General features: G+C 36.3%; 2 protein-coding genes across 2 annotated transcripts; both read right to left on the minus strand.

Annotated features, from left to right (window-relative positions):
- Positions 1 to 2,767: 2,767 nt before the first annotated feature.
- tspy (testis specific protein Y-linked) lies at positions 2,768 to 7,410 on the minus strand. The gene is made up of 7 exons (XM_056773302.1): positions 5,945 to 7,410; positions 5,694 to 5,771; positions 5,483 to 5,594; positions 5,226 to 5,380; positions 5,076 to 5,152; positions 4,833 to 4,978; positions 2,768 to 4,734 (listed from the first exon to the last, which is right to left on the minus strand). Exons 1-7 carry the CDS (start codon positions 6,806 to 6,808, stop codon positions 4,568 to 4,570), a joined length of 1,599 nt encoding a protein of 532 aa, XP_056629280.1. The 5' UTR covers positions 6,809 to 7,410; the 3' UTR covers positions 2,768 to 4,567.
- Positions 7,411 to 7,804: 394 nt separating this feature from the next.
- On the minus strand, positions 7,805 to 12,299 carry foxp3a (forkhead box P3a). The gene is made up of 12 exons (XM_056773530.1): positions 12,144 to 12,299; positions 11,892 to 11,966; positions 11,712 to 11,802; positions 11,425 to 11,587; positions 11,228 to 11,335; positions 11,045 to 11,132; positions 10,870 to 10,938; positions 9,090 to 9,243; positions 8,796 to 8,872; positions 8,615 to 8,716; positions 8,197 to 8,318; positions 7,805 to 8,010 (listed from the first exon to the last, which is right to left on the minus strand). The coding sequence occupies exons 1-12, from the start codon at positions 12,297 to 12,299 to the stop codon at positions 7,935 to 7,937; spliced, it is 1,281 nt and encodes a 426-aa protein (XP_056629508.1). The 3' UTR covers positions 7,805 to 7,934.
- Between the last annotated feature and the right edge of the window lie 6,419 nt (positions 12,300 to 18,718).

An 18,718-nucleotide genomic window follows, 5' to 3' on the forward strand; every position in this document is an offset into this window, starting at 1 on the left:
TTAAGTTACAGCCTCATGTTTCTAAAAACATTTTACACTTTATTCTACATGTCAAAGGGCCCAATGATTCATCTTCCATCAAAGTTTCATATGTTCTAGACATACAATTTTAAGTTGAAAAATTGAAAGCTCAACTTGTTTGCTTTACTTTTCCCACATAAGTTTTCTATGTGTAGTTGCTTGTGACGTCATACTGCACTGCACCTGGTCTGCAGGTCAGGCTTTTAAGACATGACGGACACGGATTGTCTTTCTTTCATTGTGTTTAAACAGGGATTGGCAGGTTCTTCAAAGCGGGAGTTATGAAAACAAAGAACGGGCATTGATGTGTAGCACTCATCGCTGTGCTTTTGGGGCGTGTAATAGATAAAAAATGTTTAAAGTAGCACTTCATCCAGTTGTTTAATTTCTCCGCAACAGACTCACTTTTGTTTATCAAGATGCTCTTCGCCCCCAAATGAATTCCCGCACGAGTCAGTAGCCAGGGTTGCGTTACTGCTACAAGATGCAGAGAAAAGAAAGTAACGCAGGAGCTGTGGAAAGTTAAAAAGCTGGAGGGGTGTGGGAATGTAAAGTACATCTGTCTTAGGAGATAAATCTGTCAGCGCCTTAGCTACAGCCCACGGGATGCCCAGGATGGATGAGCGCATCAGCACCCTGCCTCATCAAAGATGGATGCAGTGCCAAGAGATTTTGGGATGATAAAAGTCCCACTGAGAGGTGCTTTTTCCTTTTTCACAGCACGTGTCAACTCCATCTTGATTACAAATGCGTTTACCCGAGCATAATGTTCTTTCGAGTGGGACAATTTCCACACAAACGCTGGCGGTGTGTCACAAAGGTTGTGTTTTGATGATATCATAGAATACCACGCTCTGGTAATGATGTACACATATTTACCCACAGAGGGGTTCAAAGCCTGACTGCGGACATGTGGAGGGTGCAGGGGAGGCCTGAAGCCAGGAGTTCCTGCTGCTGTTGGTGATCTTTCAGATAAAAATCATTTGTCTGCACGGCGGAGCTGTCAGGCGCTCAGGAGGCTGTGCTAATTACCTTTACCATTCATCTCTCTCTTTCTCTCAGTCTATCTCTCACTCTTTCCATCTTCCATTCTTTCGCTCTGTCTCCCAACCTTTGTATCACACTCCATCTATGTCTACTCTCACTAACCCTTTAACCTTTTTCTTGCTATTTTTACTGAAGATCTTTTTTCTTCACTTTTTCTGAATATTAAACCGAGTCTAATTCTCAAAGCTTCTGTGATCAACAACATGGAAATAATGTTTATGATTAATTCATGAATTGAATATGACAGGTTTAAAGATTCACGGCTTTTACAATAAACATACGAGGATGGTTTATAAAAGGGTCAGATTTAATTGTATTAAATTGTATTTTTAATAAATCTTATACAGTATCAATATTTTTCAAACATTGATCACACAGTATTCTGTGTCTTCACAGCCAAACCACCGGAGTGAATGGAAAATTGTCTTGTGCTCCAAGGAGATTGTGTTTTTTATTTAGTAAGTGAGTGGTATCTATAGTCACACAACAATAGTTCGACTCGATCATACATGCTAAGCTATTTACATTTAAAAACAGGCCTTTGCTAGTGGAACATTTATAGCACTGCATTAAGCGCAAAATCAAAGGTTGAAGGCGTACCAACATCAGCTCTCCTCTGTTGAGGCCTGCCTAAAAATGCCTGCCTTGCGGCTGTTTGCTGAACTGTGGCGTCTCCATTCGACTCTAAGCTTCATTACACACAGACCTCTCTCACAGTGTGTCAAGATCTAAGCTACTGGTTAACATGGATTCAGAAGTAATGAGTGCAAAGTTTAGAGTTCCATGACCTTATTGTGGACACATTTCCATATTTAATAGGAAAAAGGTACGTATTAAAAAACAAGTTCTACTTCTATTTTTACACATTAAAAATCATGAGCATGACTCAAAACGTACAGTATCGACCAGTATCTCACGCAGACACCGTTTAATCCGTTTTGATGCATTTCTTTGCATGTCCTTTACCAATGGAGGTCAAATTTTACATAATCCCCCTGCAAACCTGTATAAATCGTTGAATTTATCATAAGTAAATGGAATGCAGCAGATCATCATGTACAGGTGTCTGAAATGGAGAGATAAGAGAATTTGACAGTGGAAATCATACTGTGCTGCGCATGGAATGCTTATCTCGTTGTCTTTTGCAGACCTCAATAACAAACCTAGAGCTTGTGTTGTCAAGTCAAAACAAACTATGGACAAATTTTGAATAGGCATCATGTAGCCTACAAATGAAAGTATAGAGCATGAAATACATTTGGTTGATAATTTTCATTGAAGTGTACTAATCAAACATTACATGAAAATAAATACATATTTCACGCCTTTCACTGAGTAACAAACTTTCAAACACACAACAGGCTGAATGGAGGTTACTTTGGTTTTGCTATGCTGCCCCCTTGTGGATAAATACGAAAATTAGACATTAGACTGCTTGCCAACTCAGGAAACACGATATATTATTATAATAAATTATTTTTGTAGTGCTGCTGTTCTTTTGAAATTAAGTATTTCCATATTTTGTGATAAATCTTTATTAGTTTGTTCCTTGGGTTTGCAGATATCTAACCCAAAAAAGTTTTAAAACGTGCTTCTCAACTTTGACAACAGTATTTAATAACTGAAAATGTATTTTCCCAAAGATTTCTGAAAAACAATAATTTCCTAAAAAAACGAATTTGGGCACCCAAGGTTTTGAAAGGACAATGAAGTTTAATTGATGTTAATCAATGGTTTGAGAATACTACAAGGAGACAAAAAGCTGCATACAATATTCAGAGTAAACAGCAACACAACAACTTTATTTCATGTTGAAAACAAAAATCAAATGCACAGATTAAAAAATGTAGATATCTATAAAATTTAGCACAAAATATAGCTTTTCATTTTGATCTTGTTGGTCAAATCTACCTCAATAAGTCAATTACAAATTATAAACCCCTTTTACCGGAACAAGGACTATTCACAAACCACTGGACAAGTTAAATCCAGTAATTTCTATATGACTTACAGCTTGTATATTTATTTAAATCAACCTTTTTAAAAACAAAGCTCCAAAAGCAATGTATTAAATGTCTTGCTTTAAAAACATTTCCTTACCAATAAACAAAAATATCCTATGACAACCACGTTAAATGATCTTAAATGATTTGTGATATGACCAAGATATTATTACAAAGGAGTAAAAGAAGCACTATAAGAAAACAAAACAAATGGTATGATGACAAAGGAAAAGTGTGTACATAAATTCCTAATTTTTAGAACATTACCCAAGTATTTAACTGGACACAAAAATCTAATGAATATTCAGTGCACACATCAGCAGTCAAAAAAAAAAACATAACCTTCTGTAGCCGGTCACATTTGCTCGTGTACATCATGATACAATGAGAATTTCAACTACTTCATGGTAACGTGCGCCTGTGTTGATCTGTGTGTAAATTCTTACAAATTACAAAAAGATAACATAACACTAAGCATCAACACAATAATGTAGTTGGAAGTAAGACACGAGCGAAGGAGTATATAATTAATAAAAAAAACTTAAATGAATTGTATACAGGAAAATACTTAAGAGGAGCATAACAGTAAACATCCCTGAGAAGTCGAGATTTGGTTGAGAACAAAAGGGATAGTTCACCCAAAAATGATAATTCTGTCAACATTAACTCACCCTTATTTAATTTCATACCTATATAAATCACTTCGTTCTGATGAACACAGAGAAAGATATTTGGAAGAATGTTACTTATTTTCAGTTCTGGGATTTCATTGACTACCATAGTAGGAAGAATTAAATGGTAGTCAAAGGTGCCCGAGAACTCTGTTTACCTAAAATTCTACAAAATATCTCATTATTAGTCCAACAGAAATAAAAAAAACAACAATTTGTTTTCCTACTATGGTAGTGGATGATATCCCTGAACTGAAAATTGCTAACATTCTTCCAAATAACTTCTCTGTGTTCATTGGAACAAAGAAATTATACAGGTTTGAAACAACCAGAGGGTGAGTAAAAGTATTTTTCATTTTTGGATGAACTATCTCGAAGTAAATGAGAATGTTTGGGGTATTTTCCTAATTGCTTTTAAAAATGACCAACTCTTAACTGCCATCAAATAACAAGTGGTGGTGGAGTTTAATAAAAGTGATTTCAAAGCATGTTAGAATTGTTTACATAATTTTGCAAAACTTAAATGAAATAATTAGGGGACAAACAAGATGCTTCTTGGAGTGCACACATTTAACCTGTTTATTCATTATCTTCGCTATGGTGTAAAATATAAAACAAACCTAAGTACCATCTACAACAAATCAAAAAAACACACACAAACACGGCTTAACCCTGATCAATAAGCGCTGTCAACCAGATATGAATTGAAATCTTAATGTACAGTCTTCATTTACTTAGAAACCACTAAAATAGACCTTAGAAAACTCCAAGTATGCTTCTCGGCATAAAAAGAAACAGAGACACTTCCACTTTCTAACTCTCCTCCTAACCATCCCTTTCATCTACATCAATATCTCCCTCTTCCTGTCCTTGATCTCTGACCTCACATCCGCCAGAATCACGTGACTTGTCTACGTCCTCAATGTCCACTTCCTCTTCCTCTCTCTCCTCATCGGAGGATTCCCCCTCATCTCTGTCATTCTCTTCAGACCCTGTGAAAGAAACACAAACTTGAATATAGAAAAATCAAGTCATGATTATCCTGCCAAACGTGGTTTGGAAATTAAGTTTAAAATTCTCCCTGTTTTACCTCCAATTTGGTCATCATCATCATCCTCTTCCTCTTCTTCTTCTTGCTCTTGGCTCTGGTTTTGATTATTTTTCTCCAGTTCTTCATCTGAATCGGAGATGATTACACACTCGTCTCCATTATTGCTGCCCTGTGGTTTAGGAGCGCTGTTGAGCATTAAGTCACATTTAGGAAAACCTACAAAATAAGACATTTTGGTACTGTTTTCAGATTCTGTACAGAAGTTACACAACATTGGATTACCTGCCATTCTCTCGTGGCTCCCAGAGAGGAGTCAGATAATACCTCAAAGGGTTTCTGTAGAGGTCATCTTTCAGTAACTACATCCACAAAACACACAGTTAGTCTTAATTTGATGCATTCGACCTCATCAGATTTTCACCTGTGCTGTACCTGTGCTATGTCGTCCCTTCCTGGGTTGCTGTGATCACTGAACCAGTGGAAGAAGCTCTGGTAGACTCCCTGTGACGTTCGATGTGGATCTCCACTTGCCACAAGATTCTGGCCACTGTGCCACAAAAGCGGGTTTGAGAAAGACACTGGAGACCCTAAGGAAAAAAACGAAAGCAATTCACAGCATAAAATAAAGACACTTTAATTATTTTATGCAACTGATCAAACAGAATGGGCACTGTGATAATTGAACTCACCTCCTATTCCTAGATGCAGCTCTTTCACTATCACTTTGTTCTGAAAGAATGGATTTCGCCGAAAATGGAAGCAAATCCGGTAGCCAAGTTTGTTGTTCTTGAAAGTCTCAACCTGTTAATAACAACAATAAAAATGAATCAGCTGCATGAAACTGACCGGAGAACCAAGAAAATAATATTCCCTCTACATATATAGAGTCAAATGTTTTACTTCTAAATTAGTCATGTAGCTAAGAGCATCTTCGTCGGTTTCGTCGATGTGCGCTGACAGATGTGGATGATTCAAAAGCTGATGGACTCTCAGTTAAGTCGACGACATGAATAAAAAAATGGAAGACAACAAACATCTGGACTCCACAAACTCAATAGCTTTTATCAAGTCACGTGTTTGTGACAACTTTATAATTGTCAGAATACACTGTTTAACCCATTTGGCATATCACACATTGTGGTTAAGGATACAGCAGTGAGCCAGAAGCCCGGGATAGCCTGAGTGATGGCGCTGCGCTGGTCCAGGTGAGGGCGTCGGTGACGGCTCAGTTTCATCTCCAGGCGCTGATGCAGACGCGCGCTTTTCTTCTCCAGCGCGTCCAGGCGCATCTGCACCTGTGCGAGCAGCGCTACGGACTGTCGCACCTCCGGGGCCATCTTCACCGACACTATGGCACACTCGCCGTCTTCGTTATCGGAAACTATCGACGAACTAGCCGTGGATGAAGATCCGGGAATGGAGTCTTCGTCTTCCTCCTCCTCCTCATCATCATCTATAAAGGCTGTCTGTTCTGGATCATCTCTGTCCTCGTGCAGCAGGGACGAGGAGCTGTCCGCGGCGACTGCCTCCGTCATCCTTCTACCACTTCCCTTAGAGGAGCTGGGACGATTAGACTTATCCTTGGATTTCTCGCGAATCGCCTGTTTAGAGGAACAGGGCATTTCTTTACCGTCCTCATTTCCGCCGATCAGACTGGCTAGCGCCTCGGCAGCGGCGATAGCTGCGGAGTCGGACTGCTGTTGGTACCCAGCCTTTCTATCTCCAGCGTTCGTAACATTAGGTGCGTCTGTTACAGTTCGTCCTGCGCGCTTTTGGGAGTCTGCTTTATCGAGAGGATCAGAGCTCTCCGCAGAACCTTTGAGAAGCTCCGTTTCATGTTCTGGCTCACCATTCTTAACTTTTCCGGGAGCAACATCTCCACGAGACTCGTTGCTTGGTTCTTCACTCACTTTCGCTTGCTTGGGTAGCTCGGACTCGCACGCGGCACTAGGACTGGCGCTTCTTTTCCTCTGGTTGATCTCGGACGGCTTGCCGCTGTCCGAGTCTGCGCTCATGTTACCGTTTGAGGTATAACTACTTTAGACAAATCATTCAATCGTATAGTAATGATGCGTACTGTAAGGGTCTCTCTCCCTTCTCTCTCTCTCTCTCTCTCGCTTTCCCTAGTCCGGATCACATTACAGCACTGCCATATTCTTGTCTGCACAAATTTCAGCAGGCCTGGATAGCTTCTTGTTGATTTTTTTAGGTGCGCTCCGACTCCATCATATCAAACGTTCACGATTGTACTTAAAAGCGGCATGCGTGCTACTGTGGTGTTTTTCCTTAGAAGCCACGTGGCGCCTTTTTAAATAACGTCTAGTTCTGTTATATTTGTTTACAGTTTGCCCTTCCGTTCGCCATTTATCTGTAGCGTTACATACGAGCGAGAAAAACAATGCTGTCATTGGCCGAAATGCACCGCGCAAAACATCTCAACCAATCGTATACGCGCAGTACTGAACCTTGTGACGATCTACTTTCATGAAGCATATCAACGCCGCGTTACACTTACGCAGTGTGAAATTTCTTCCTGGCGATGCTGCTTTCTTTTTTTCTAAGGGCCAAAAGTCTACGTTCTGTATTGTATTGTATTTATTCATTCACTCTCTAGAAAATAGTCGGACAGTTTAGGATTTAATGTCATTTTGCAGTTTTATTTGCATATGTATTTTAGAACAATTAGTAAAATAATGATACACTTTGTCGATATTAATATTAAATACGACTGTATTTGTACAGCAGTAATGAGTGGAAAAAATCAAAACTCGCAAAAAATAACATAATATTTTCTATAGTGAACTAGTAAAATCCATAGATACTATAGTGTTTTTGAAATGTACTATAGTAATGTGTACTTTATTATTTATAAACATTTATTGTTCTTGTTATAATGAACACTACAACATACTGTAGTAGTATGTTTTTAGTAATAATACTATACTATAGTAGTATGATAAAATACTACAGTTTACGCTAAACAGTTTACTATTTTGAATGTGGGTAACATGCATCATGGTGTAAATGTATCAATCTGCATCAACTTACTGTATAACAGTCTTAACTGAGATCAATGCTCCTATAAACTGCATTTATTCTAAAAGATAATATTGTTAGTGGTTGAGTATTGTTTGAGGTCCCTCACATCTGGTAAGATTCCCCTTGTGGAGTCAAAGGGAACAGGTGAAAAGGTGTCATCCAGCCCATATCCTGGTCCCTGGAAAAAAGGTAGCATGAAATGGTTTTGAATCTTTTTTAGATTATATAAGACCAAGCAGTTTCCCATCCCCAACAGTTGCTCTTTTTGGGACCTTGTTAGGCCGGTTGATCAGGTTGAACTAGTTTCTAATTTCCTTCTTGTTCAATATTCCAACCGACAGGAATGCAAAGTGAAGCAAAGTACCTGTGTAACTTTTGTCCTTTCCTTCTAAGAAATTCCTCTTCATTCACTGTCCAAACAGAACCTTTCCTTCCTTCAACACGCACAAAGCACTTATGTAGACTCAGGTTGTGCCGAACAGCATTCTACAGATAATAAAACATACCTTGCAATCAGCAGGGGAATTGCTTATGTAAATAAAAAAAGTGATATGCTAGTTTAAGATATATAGATATTTAAATTACATATAGATGATTTGCATTTACTTTGCACTGACATAAAATCATTATTTTCATTCTGTTAGTGACATGTATGTGAAAGTCGTCTGGTGTTGAAAACAGTAGCTGTGGCTTTCAGGATTGGTTTTGTGGGCTCTGAGTTATGGAATGACAAATATAAAAATGCAAAAATTTTAAGTGACAGTGCAAACACTATGTCATACCTTCCATGTGGCTGTGTTGTGTCGGAAATAAAAGAACATGCGGGTGAACCAGTGATAGATTTCATTGAGAGTCAGTTGTTTCTCTGGTGTCTCTAGGATCGCCTGGGTTACAACAAATACACATTTTATGTGACTCACAGTAAATGATAATAGAATAGAGAGTGGGATTCAGAACACTTACCCATCTTATCATGGAGGCATAGGTGAACGGTGGCCGGATGTTTGTGTATTTATAATACTCAAAACTGGGGATAATTCCTATAAGCAGTTACAAAATAACATTATAAAGTTCAATGTAAAATAAAAAATAAATGCACACAAATATATAGTCAGTTCTAATCCAATTATTTCAAATAGATTTGTTTTAGCACAATTTTAGCCATCACAATATAAAACCGTAAATGGAGAATTCAGCGTTCTGTTTTGCCCGGATTTGTGTGTGTGTGTGTGTGTGGATGGGGGGGTGCTGAATGACCTGGTATAACTTGTGAGGTAGAGATCTGCCAGTATCCCTGCGCTAATGCATCACTTGCCACCTGCTCAGTGTCAAAGAGACCATTTGCATTTTGACACACAGCAGGTTGTAGGTGTCCAGAAAGATGGCCTAGTTTGTCCACACTGGTACTGACCTGAGATCAGAGAGCGATAACTACATCACAAAGATGTTAGGAGCAACAGTAAAGCACACCTTCGTTCTTCCCTCTATCAGGCCAAAAAAATCGTATCGGACAAACTTGTCATTTAGTTTGGATTTTTGACCCTCATTTAAATTGACTTGGGATCATTGTTGATAACGCCTTCTTAAAGGAACAGTTCACCTGAAAATAAAAATTCTGTCTTCATTTAGGCTACTAACCCTTAAGTTGTTCCAAATCTGTATACATTTCTTTGTTCTGATAAACACAGATAAAGATATTTGGAAAATGCTTGTAACCAAACAGTTCTTGGCTACCACTTACTACCATAGTAGATAAAACTGCATTTCTTTGTTTTGTGTAACACAAAAGAAGATATTTTAAAGGGGTCACATGACACGGATAAAATTATTATTATGATTTGTTTTAGATGTAATGCAATGTGTATTCACGATTTAAGGTTCAAAAGCCCTGTATTTTCCACATACCGTATCTCCTCTTTGCTCTGCCTCTATGAAACGCGCTGATTATTTACAAAGATCATCGCTCTGAAAAGCAAGGTGTGCTATGATTGGCCAGTTAACCTTAAGGTTCCAAAGCAATTGTACTGATAGGTACGCCCACCTTACCTGTTTAAACATTTGGGCGGTCAAATAATACCACGAACTGACGTAGATTTGTGGTGGTGTGGTTACATGAAGCGCTTCAGGCAGGTCTGGGTGAGCATTCGCTTTTAGATAGAATGCATCTTTTGTTCTGACAGTTTCATTTTTGCAATTTTACGTGTCTTAATACATGCATGGGCTATTTATAACACATCAACGACTCTTAAAAACACGTATTTGCGCCATATGACCCTTCAAAGAATGTAGGAAAGCAAACAGTTCTGGGGCACTTTTGACTACCATTGTAATCTTGCCTAGTGGCCAAAAACTGTTTGGTTATATGCATTCTTCCAAATATCTTTGTGTTTATTAGAAAGACATTTATACAGATTTGGAATAACTTAAAAACTTTATATTATGACAAGTTTCTGAGTAAAATGGAATTTCGAATGGTGGGACTGACAGTGGAATGGGAGGAGTTAATGGATGCCCTGCCCAAGCCGGCGGTAGATGGATAGTCATTACAGAACGGAAATGCATTTTCCGATTTTAACTAAAGATTAAGAGTGAAAACTTTTTTAAAATGTGAATGACCCACATAGGTAAGCTATTTACAATATATTCTACAATATTTAATGAAAAAAATATTGTTACTTTAGGGGTCAGTAAATAATTTTTTATTTTTGGGTGAGTATTATCTTAATTTTGTTATGTAGTGACAGTTTTAATATTTAGTACCCTATATTTAGAGTTACTTTTGTTTAGAATTGTAATAGTTTTTGTCTAGTGAATCTAAAGGGTGATTCTTTTCCACTTACTGTAACATTCTTGCATTTGATAACGTTTTTTCCCTTTAGACGCGTATCATTTTTTAAAATAATTTTATTGCTTGATTAATTTGTGTGTTCCCTGAGAATAAACAAGCACAATGTATATCAGAACTCTATTTTCTTGAAAGCATAGTAGTTGATGTGCAACTATGACATCAAAACACATGCATACTATTCACTCTTACCTCAGAGGAAGATTTGGCTTGGAACAGGTGTAGATGCATGGCCTGAAGTTTCTGTCTTTCTGAAGTTAACTAACATCAACACACCAAATATCATCAAATCTCATTAACAGTCATCCGTTGTTTTATCTAGATATGCTTTATTTTTTATTGTTTTTACTGTACTGCTGTTATGTACCTGATTCTCCATGTGTTGCACCTTGTCTTTCTGCATCCTCAGCTGGGCTATGCTTCTGTCTCCAGGAGCGTGCTCATTAGACAGATGTCTGTGTCATTGAACAGAAAAGCATTTACAATAGATGTGCTTATTAGAGGAGTTATTCTTTAAAAACCATTGCGTCCATCCATTAATCTGTTTTACCTTAGGAAATGCGCATATTCTTTGAACACCTCCTTGCTCTTTGAGCAACCTGGCCATCGACATTGTCCTTTAACACAAAGCAAGTCCTCTTGAACAGAATATGCATTCCTAGTGAAAAATTGTTAAGTTTATTTAGCACACCAGAGTCCATTTGAACATATTGTTTGTTTGCTTGTTTATTCGCATTTGAATCCCACCTTTCAGTATGTTCTGTGCTGCTTGGCTGAGGACTTGACCCGGAGGCTTTGCTTCTGCTCTCTGATTGGCCATTGTAAAACGGGGCAAAATCGGACTGCTCGCTTTCAGGTTCTGTCTTACACACAGTATTCACAACCCAGTCGTGCACAGCAGAGTGAACATCTACATTTAAGGAGTATAACAAAAGGTATGTGTTTTTTTAACATGGTTGTGTTCTAAAATCTGCTCAAATTAAAATGTTTAATTTTCTTCAGTAATTTGAAAGCAGAGTGAGTTTGTAAAGTACCCTGTGGGAAAGGCTGGTTGCCTTTGCGTAGTACTGACGGTCTTAGCTGTCGGGAATGAAGCTGCTGTTTGCTTGTGTTTTCGTTGGTATTCTGAAACAGGAAACAGAAGAGAAACAGAAAAAAAATGCAGTTTTGTCACGTAACCCGATGCTTGACATTCTTAGATAAAGCTTACGTACCTGCTGTTGTGGGGTGGAATTTTGAATGAGGAAAGAGCCATACCGTCTAAGATCATTCTCCAATGTAACAGAGGCCTTTGAATTCACAAACATATCAAAAGTACATAAAATGTTTTAATAGTGTGACAAAGGTCATTTAAGCTTAACCAAAATCCAGTGTAAACATTCTGGGATTTAAACAAACATGTAAATTGTGCTAAACGTGATGTTTATGGATGGACTATTAATGTACATAAAAGGCTGGTTTTTAACCTTGGTAGCCATGGACTTGACTGAGCTCAGGGGTGAACTGCTGCGCTTGGATTTGATCTGTGAACTGCGAAAGGTGGGACAGTTTTCCTCTTGATATGGATGTTGTCTGCTCCTGATATCTTCACCTCTGTGCTTACTGGCTCCATTTTGAAGCATTCCTTAAAATGAGATATATGAGAAATAAAATCTACCTCAGACGGGATTATCACTCTGAGCATCTGGCTGGTTCCAGCGGTAACATTGCAAATGGTCTCTCACATTATCAGACTTTCACAAGACAATTATTTGGCAAGAATTCAAAATAACAATGTTAACTAAATAATTCACAAAATTTTGTTTATTTTTGTTTCTCTTTTTTGGCCGATACATTATACTCAAATACGAGACAAAGATAGATAGTTTGTAAACCATTGTGGCACTTAATGAGCAAATTACTCATGATATTCTCATATGTGTCATATTAACACTATATGAATAATCATGGTTATTAATAGTTTTATTGTCAATACCAGTATATTGTGACACACATAATTACAGATAGTTAATTATATTGTTGATTCAAATACAAATTACAAAATGTAACATTGTTACCACCAGAGAAGCATCTTACAAGTAGCCTATTTCAAATAAAAAATGATAATATACATGTCATAAAATTAATCTCAGTTTTTCTTCGAGAAAATTGTTCCCTTTCTTAATTTACATTTTCTATCAAAAACAGTTTTGACGAAAGTGATGTTTTTACTGAATTCAAATTGAATCCAACAATTTCTATTTGTTTAATATGTTTTGTTTTTATCTTTTCATTAAAATTGATGGAATCTTTTAGAAGTTCTATCGTAATTGACTGATCTGTTACACTTGCTCTTTGTTTGCCACTCTGGTGGTGCTTGTCGTTCTGACTTCGAGCCAAAAAAGAGGTATTAGGATACATCAAAACGTTATTCTTAAATTAGTTTTTGGCAGACACAAAAAATAATCGATATAACACTTTCTGAAACAAAAAACAACTTAAATGAAGTGCCTTTAAACGTATAAAGAAAGTTAGCTTTCATCCTTGGAGCGTCAGTGTCATTGCGGTTTTCTGAACTTGTTAAGAAGTCATGTGTTCAGAGTAAAGCGATGCAGAACGTTTGTGTTGCTTATTTCTCTGTCAGGTGAATGACATTTAAAATTAACCACTTCCAGTATGTGATAAATGTCAAATTTTTTCACCTGGGGGGTTTTTCAAGTAAGCAACTTGCCCTGATAAGGAGAAGATAAGAAATAAGTAGAGAGCCTCATTTTGTGGGTTCTGAATAGTATCAGATGTTTTCGTGTAATGCCTACACAAGCTTAAGAAAAAAAGGGTTTTCAGTATGTTTTTGTCCGCCAGTAACACAAAAGTAGTGTATGCACACCATGTCATGTCATTTTTTTTCTCTATAATTTTACGGGCACCATTGCAATTTTGCAATGTTTTATTTACACTGGGTATGTGCAAGGGTGTATATATTTTCCAATAATTTCTCTGTGGGTTGAGACTTTGACCTTAAGATGATATTGGATTATTCAAGGCACTGAAACCCATTATTCATTTCTCTCTCTGAATACAGCATCCTCTCGGTTCCATTCACTTAACAGATATGAGTATAGTCTGGACCAGCAGAAAGTTTCATTTCGCAATAACTCCAAAAAAATCTTTCTAGTTTCCATGTTATGATTATTAGATCTGAGAGGGCTGTTTGCATTGATATGGATCTAATTTAAACCGATAAAATACTTTCAATTCACACCGTATAATCAGATACGGAATAGAAACAAACAAACAATCAGAAAGAATATTTTGGCCTAATTCCGCTCCCACCAGGTTAGCTGTTTATAGCATACTGGAGATTTCATTTTGACTCACTTTTTCCAGCCTTTTGATTTTGCTTAACATACCACACTTTACAGTGGGTCTGTAATTTAAAAATTGCTTTTATTTGTTTGCGCGAAACATGATATGAATCGACAGTGGAATATTTGGAGTACTGTACTGTAAATTCGAGAGATAGAAATGACAACGCTTGGTAAACGGACACACTGACACAATTTTAGAAATGTATTGTTGCAGTCATGGTTTAGCTCAATTTTGGATACCACAAAGATGGTTAGTGTCACTTTTTCTATGGCAATATGTAAAGAAGTGTTTTATTTTATTTTAAAGCTGTTTTTGAATGTGACTTCTGGAAATATAGAATAGAATAGAACTTAATTGTCATTGTTTAGGGAACATAAGGGTAGAGTTTATTGTTAATAATATATATTTTTGATATTATTAATATTCATAATATTGGCATAAGGAAGATTTTCTAAATTGTTCCTCCCACCATATATTTTTTACACTTTTATGTATCAGAGATAAGTTAATTTACACATTTTCAGGTAGCACAGTAAGTGTCTGACAGACTTTCAATCTTCCAAAAAAGAACATGCATAACATTTTTAAGTTATTTGAGTTAATGTTGATGATCTGTGTTCCGCATTTGAAAAAAATGTCAAAGGTGATATTTGGTTATGCTATCGGAACTTATCTCTCGCTATCATAATATGACATTTTACATTCTAACCGTTTTGATTTCATGGTTAAAACTCTCAATCCTGTTAACGCGTTTAATAATTTTGCGTCAGCCAAGCTGGCAATTTCCAAAACACTGCATCTGCTCCCATTTTCAACACATTTTCTCTCAACGTGCAAGTACATCAGACAGGTACAAATTCTATTTTTAGAGTTTTGCAACTTACCCTTTACACCTATTGCCTGAGTGATCCTCTTGTGATATGGAACATTGATCACATAGCCAGTGGTTGACAACTAACGCACGATGGAATTACTATTACGAGTGCAGGAGCTCTGTGAATAAGAAAAAGCCTTACAATACCTCCCACACCTTCCTTTTGTCTGTAACTCTTTTCCTTAGTCTTTAGGGCTTTTCTGCTAAATGATGTGCTAAAATTTGTGCTAAAATTGTCCTTCGTTTGTGGTGCGTCTCGACAGGAAAGAGAAACCAAACGTCGAGTTTGCATCTGCAGTTCAGGAAAGCACTTTGTTGGGTTTCTTCACTATGATGAGCTTATTGTTTGCAGTGTTGATGTGTTTCAAAGGGTTGCAGATTTTGCATGATGTGGGGTTTTCAAAGGCTTTAAATGTATTAAAATGGTGTTTCGATGTGTCAAATTTATGTTTTTTGATTATTTGAATCAATGAGAAGACAAGATAAGCTTACATGTGTTAATTTAAAATAATGAATGAACAATGTTGTACATAGTTGTACTTTGTGTGAGTGGTAACATTCCACAAGAATGTACGTAAATTTCCATAATCATACACATGTGTTTTAAGCTTTTCATTTGCAATTTCATAAATCCCTGTACACTTCTTGCAAAATGGCAAGTGGCAAAAAGGCAAACAAAAATTACTTTTAGGCCAATAGGCATTATTTTTGGCTAATTTTTTTTTTCTCCCTCCTGCAGTAATGGGCAAACATAAACCGATTGCCAAATGAATACAATCAGCGTAAAGAAAAAAGTGAAAAATAACTCACCTGCCGTGCAATTGTGAGAGATGTGAGTGAGAGCTGTTATTAGGGTGAGTACTTGGGTCAACCCTTTTATAATTTTTGTGTGACATTTAGTGGAAAACGGGCGGGAATAATTTCCCCCACGCTGTTGGCGTGTGTGAATGCACAAACGTGTATGATTGTTTTTTTCTACCAGACAGAATGTCTCCACATTATGTGGCATTTCTTTTTTCTACACCCGGTGTTTTTTTATTTTCTACTCTCAGTGTTCACTTTATGGTTAATATTTTATAGATTTCATAGGCTCTTTCAAGATTAGGAGATTTAGTCCTAAGTGTACTGCTTGAGAAAGCATCTTCTGATCCGAAGCTTTAATGGTACGTCTTAGATACACCATTGACCAAAAGCCCAAACTCATCTCCTTATGCCCAGATTTTACTTTACCACAGAACCATCTGTAAAATGCTTTTACTACAGATTTGTCTGTTCTCCCTCATTTATTCAGATTATATGAAGAAGTCCAGTAGTTCCTTATTTTATAAACTAAACCATTATGGATATTTCTTGTCATAGATTAAGTCCAAAACCCACTGTTTTGAATTAATTTAATAAGGGCATATATGGTATTTTCAACAAAATAGTACCGGATGTCCGTTCCGGAACACCAAAAAATGTGAAAATAACCTGTTACGTCTTCGGAAAGTCCGTGTTCAAGGTGTGACGTTAAATTTGGGTTCTGGGGGGAGACTGAAGTTATGTACACGTATAACATGTGTGTTGATTAGTTTAACACAGGAAAAAAACAGCCTGTGGTTAAAAAGGTCATTGAGTTTTGAACAAATGGTGCATCTTTGATACCCCAAACTCACGTATATATACATGCATGCCTTTCCTGAGGACGTAAACAAACCATTCTTGTCCCGAAAGGCAATGGGGCAGATCATTTAATGATGAACATGTTTTACTATTCAAATCTTTACAATTAAATCAGTTATATTAAAAAAACAAATGCAATTGTGGGCAGCAATTTAATACAGAATAAGTTACAAATAAGATTTTTTGTCTATTTCCTTCAGAATTTTAGCTCATATCCTGGTATACTATTCGTTTTTCTAAAGTTTTTGTTGTTGAAAAATTGTGTATACTAAAACAACACATATATTGTTACTGGCATAACATTTTATGGATATCTTCATAATATTGTTTTAAAATATTTACACTTACGTTTATAACAAAGAGAACGCTTTTGTTTCTTAAACAAAGAGTTTGATACTGTATGCTGTGTGCTTGAACATTGACTTTATTATTTGTCTCTTTGTGGTTGATGATGTTGTTTGAAAATGAACCGTATTCTTACGTCTATACTTACACTTTAAGTTTTCTGACAGCAAAGAAAAATAACTGATGATGAGGTTTTAACCAACTGATCACCTATAAAATAAGATGAAAATATAAATTAGTTAAATATTTGAAAATTACAAAAAGAACATTGAGCCATTTATGACTCAAAGAACATGTTTTAGGGTGCTTAACGTTGTTAACATATGTTTTTTAAAACACTGTTGATATTAAACTTTGTTGTAAATTCAAAATTTGTTTCTTTTTATTCAAGATGATTTATTATAGTACTATTATTCTGCAACAGTACTTGGCAGGTTTGAGAAGAGTTACAATGGTCTGAGAAAAACAAGCCTCTGTAAAGACTTTTGAAATATGAAAGACAGATGCAAGGTATTCATAATTTTTATAAAGGTTGCAGTTAATTTCGACAGGGAAAATCACTCCAAAAGCTTTGTTTTAAAGCATATTTTATATGCCATGACAAATTGTGTTATAGCAACTGTTGAAAAAAACGGTTACACAAAATGCCTACTTATAACCGGCAAGTCCTCAGTAGGACTCACTAGGTTGAGTCTGACTGTTAATTTAAACAATGTAAGTTAAAATATGCGTACAAGTGAGTACTATACACCTGTCAAATCTGTCTTAATTACATTTATCCATTTTTCAAACATCTAAACTTTGTATTTGTTTATACAGTGGTAGCTTTTATGATGCACAACGTTTCTACTTTTATGGATATTTTAATGGTTTTCTTTTTTTATATTGTTATAAATTCCACAATCTATAGTGTAACACATTTGGCAGGGATGGTTGGAATAATGAAAGTGCATTGTTTTAAAATGGCTGAAATTTGTACTAGACAAAAGAAGCTATGTCATGTTAAGGGATACTCCACCAAAAAAGTACAATTCTGTCATCAATTAGCCTTACTCACCATCTAGTTGTTCCAAACGTGTAATGTTTGCTTTCCTAAATTCATCAAACTATGTTTTTTTTGTGTACAACTGAATTATAATTTTTGTGTTTGGAGTATCCCTTAAAACATTGAAAGTGCTGTGTCTTAAACCCACAAGAGTTATTCGTGGTTAAACAATGTGTTATATCCCCAGATGTTAGCAAGACTGCTCCATCTTAGAGTTTACTATTCAATTTATACATTTGAAGAGTTATTTTCCTTAAATTAAAATGACAAATTCTCTCTGTCAGTGTTTGGCTTTATTTCACAATATTCATTTACAATCCTGCTGGATTATTTTGTGAGAAGTCAATTTTAACCTACAAGGCTTTAATTAATGATTGTAAATTAAAACCTAAAACTGTACAGTCGTGGCCAAAGGAATTGGCAGTGACATAAATGCTTTATTTTGCAAAGTTTCTGCTTAAGCTGTTATGGTGTTCATTCACATTCTTGATTATGCAGAGTGATCCGATGCATTTTAAATAATTAAACAATTGTGGTCAAGAAGTATGACAAGCAGAAGACCAAAAATTGGTCAAAAATTCAGAGCACTAATAAGGCAAGGAAGGTTCGTCATCAGTAAAGATTTGGCAGAAGCGAGTATGCAGCATGCCAGAGGAAATTGCAGAGGTTATGAAAAACATGGCCCTTTGGACTCATGCATATATTTTGTTTTTGGCAATAAACGCCTTTAAAATAACATGTTCTTATTTAAAATATCCAGTATACCA

The sequence above is a fragment of the Triplophysa dalaica genome, chromosome 18, assembly GCF_015846415.1.
Source record: "Triplophysa dalaica isolate WHDGS20190420 chromosome 18, ASM1584641v1, whole genome shotgun sequence".
NCBI lineage: Eukaryota > Metazoa > Chordata > Actinopteri > Cypriniformes > Nemacheilidae > Triplophysa > Triplophysa dalaica.

Excerpts from the sequence above, each read along its gene's own strand:
- tspy (XM_056773302.1), bottom strand. The coding sequence starts at position 6,808 with ATGAGCGCAGACTCGGACAGCGGCAAGCCGTCCGAGATCAACCAGAGG. Across the intron at positions 5,772-5,944 it reads CGGGCTTCTGGCTCACTGCT|CTTTTGAATCATCCACATCT; the intron begins GTATCCTTAACC and ends AGAGTCCATCAG. Across the intron at positions 5,153-5,225 it reads GAAGGGACGACATAGCACAG|TTACTGAAAGATGACCTCTA; the intron begins GTACAGCACAGG and ends TTGTGGATGTAG.
- foxp3a (XM_056773530.1), bottom strand. The coding sequence starts at position 12,299 with ATGCTTCAAAATGGAGCCAGTAAGCACAGAGGTGAAGATATCAGGAGC. Across the intron at positions 11,133-11,227 it reads GAATATGCGCATTTCCTAAG|ACATCTGTCTAATGAGCACG; the intron begins GTAAAACAGATT and ends TCAATGACACAG. Across the intron at positions 10,939-11,044 it reads TGCAACACATGGAGAATCAG|TTAACTTCAGAAAGACAGAA; the intron begins GTACATAACAGC and ends TGTTGATGTTAG.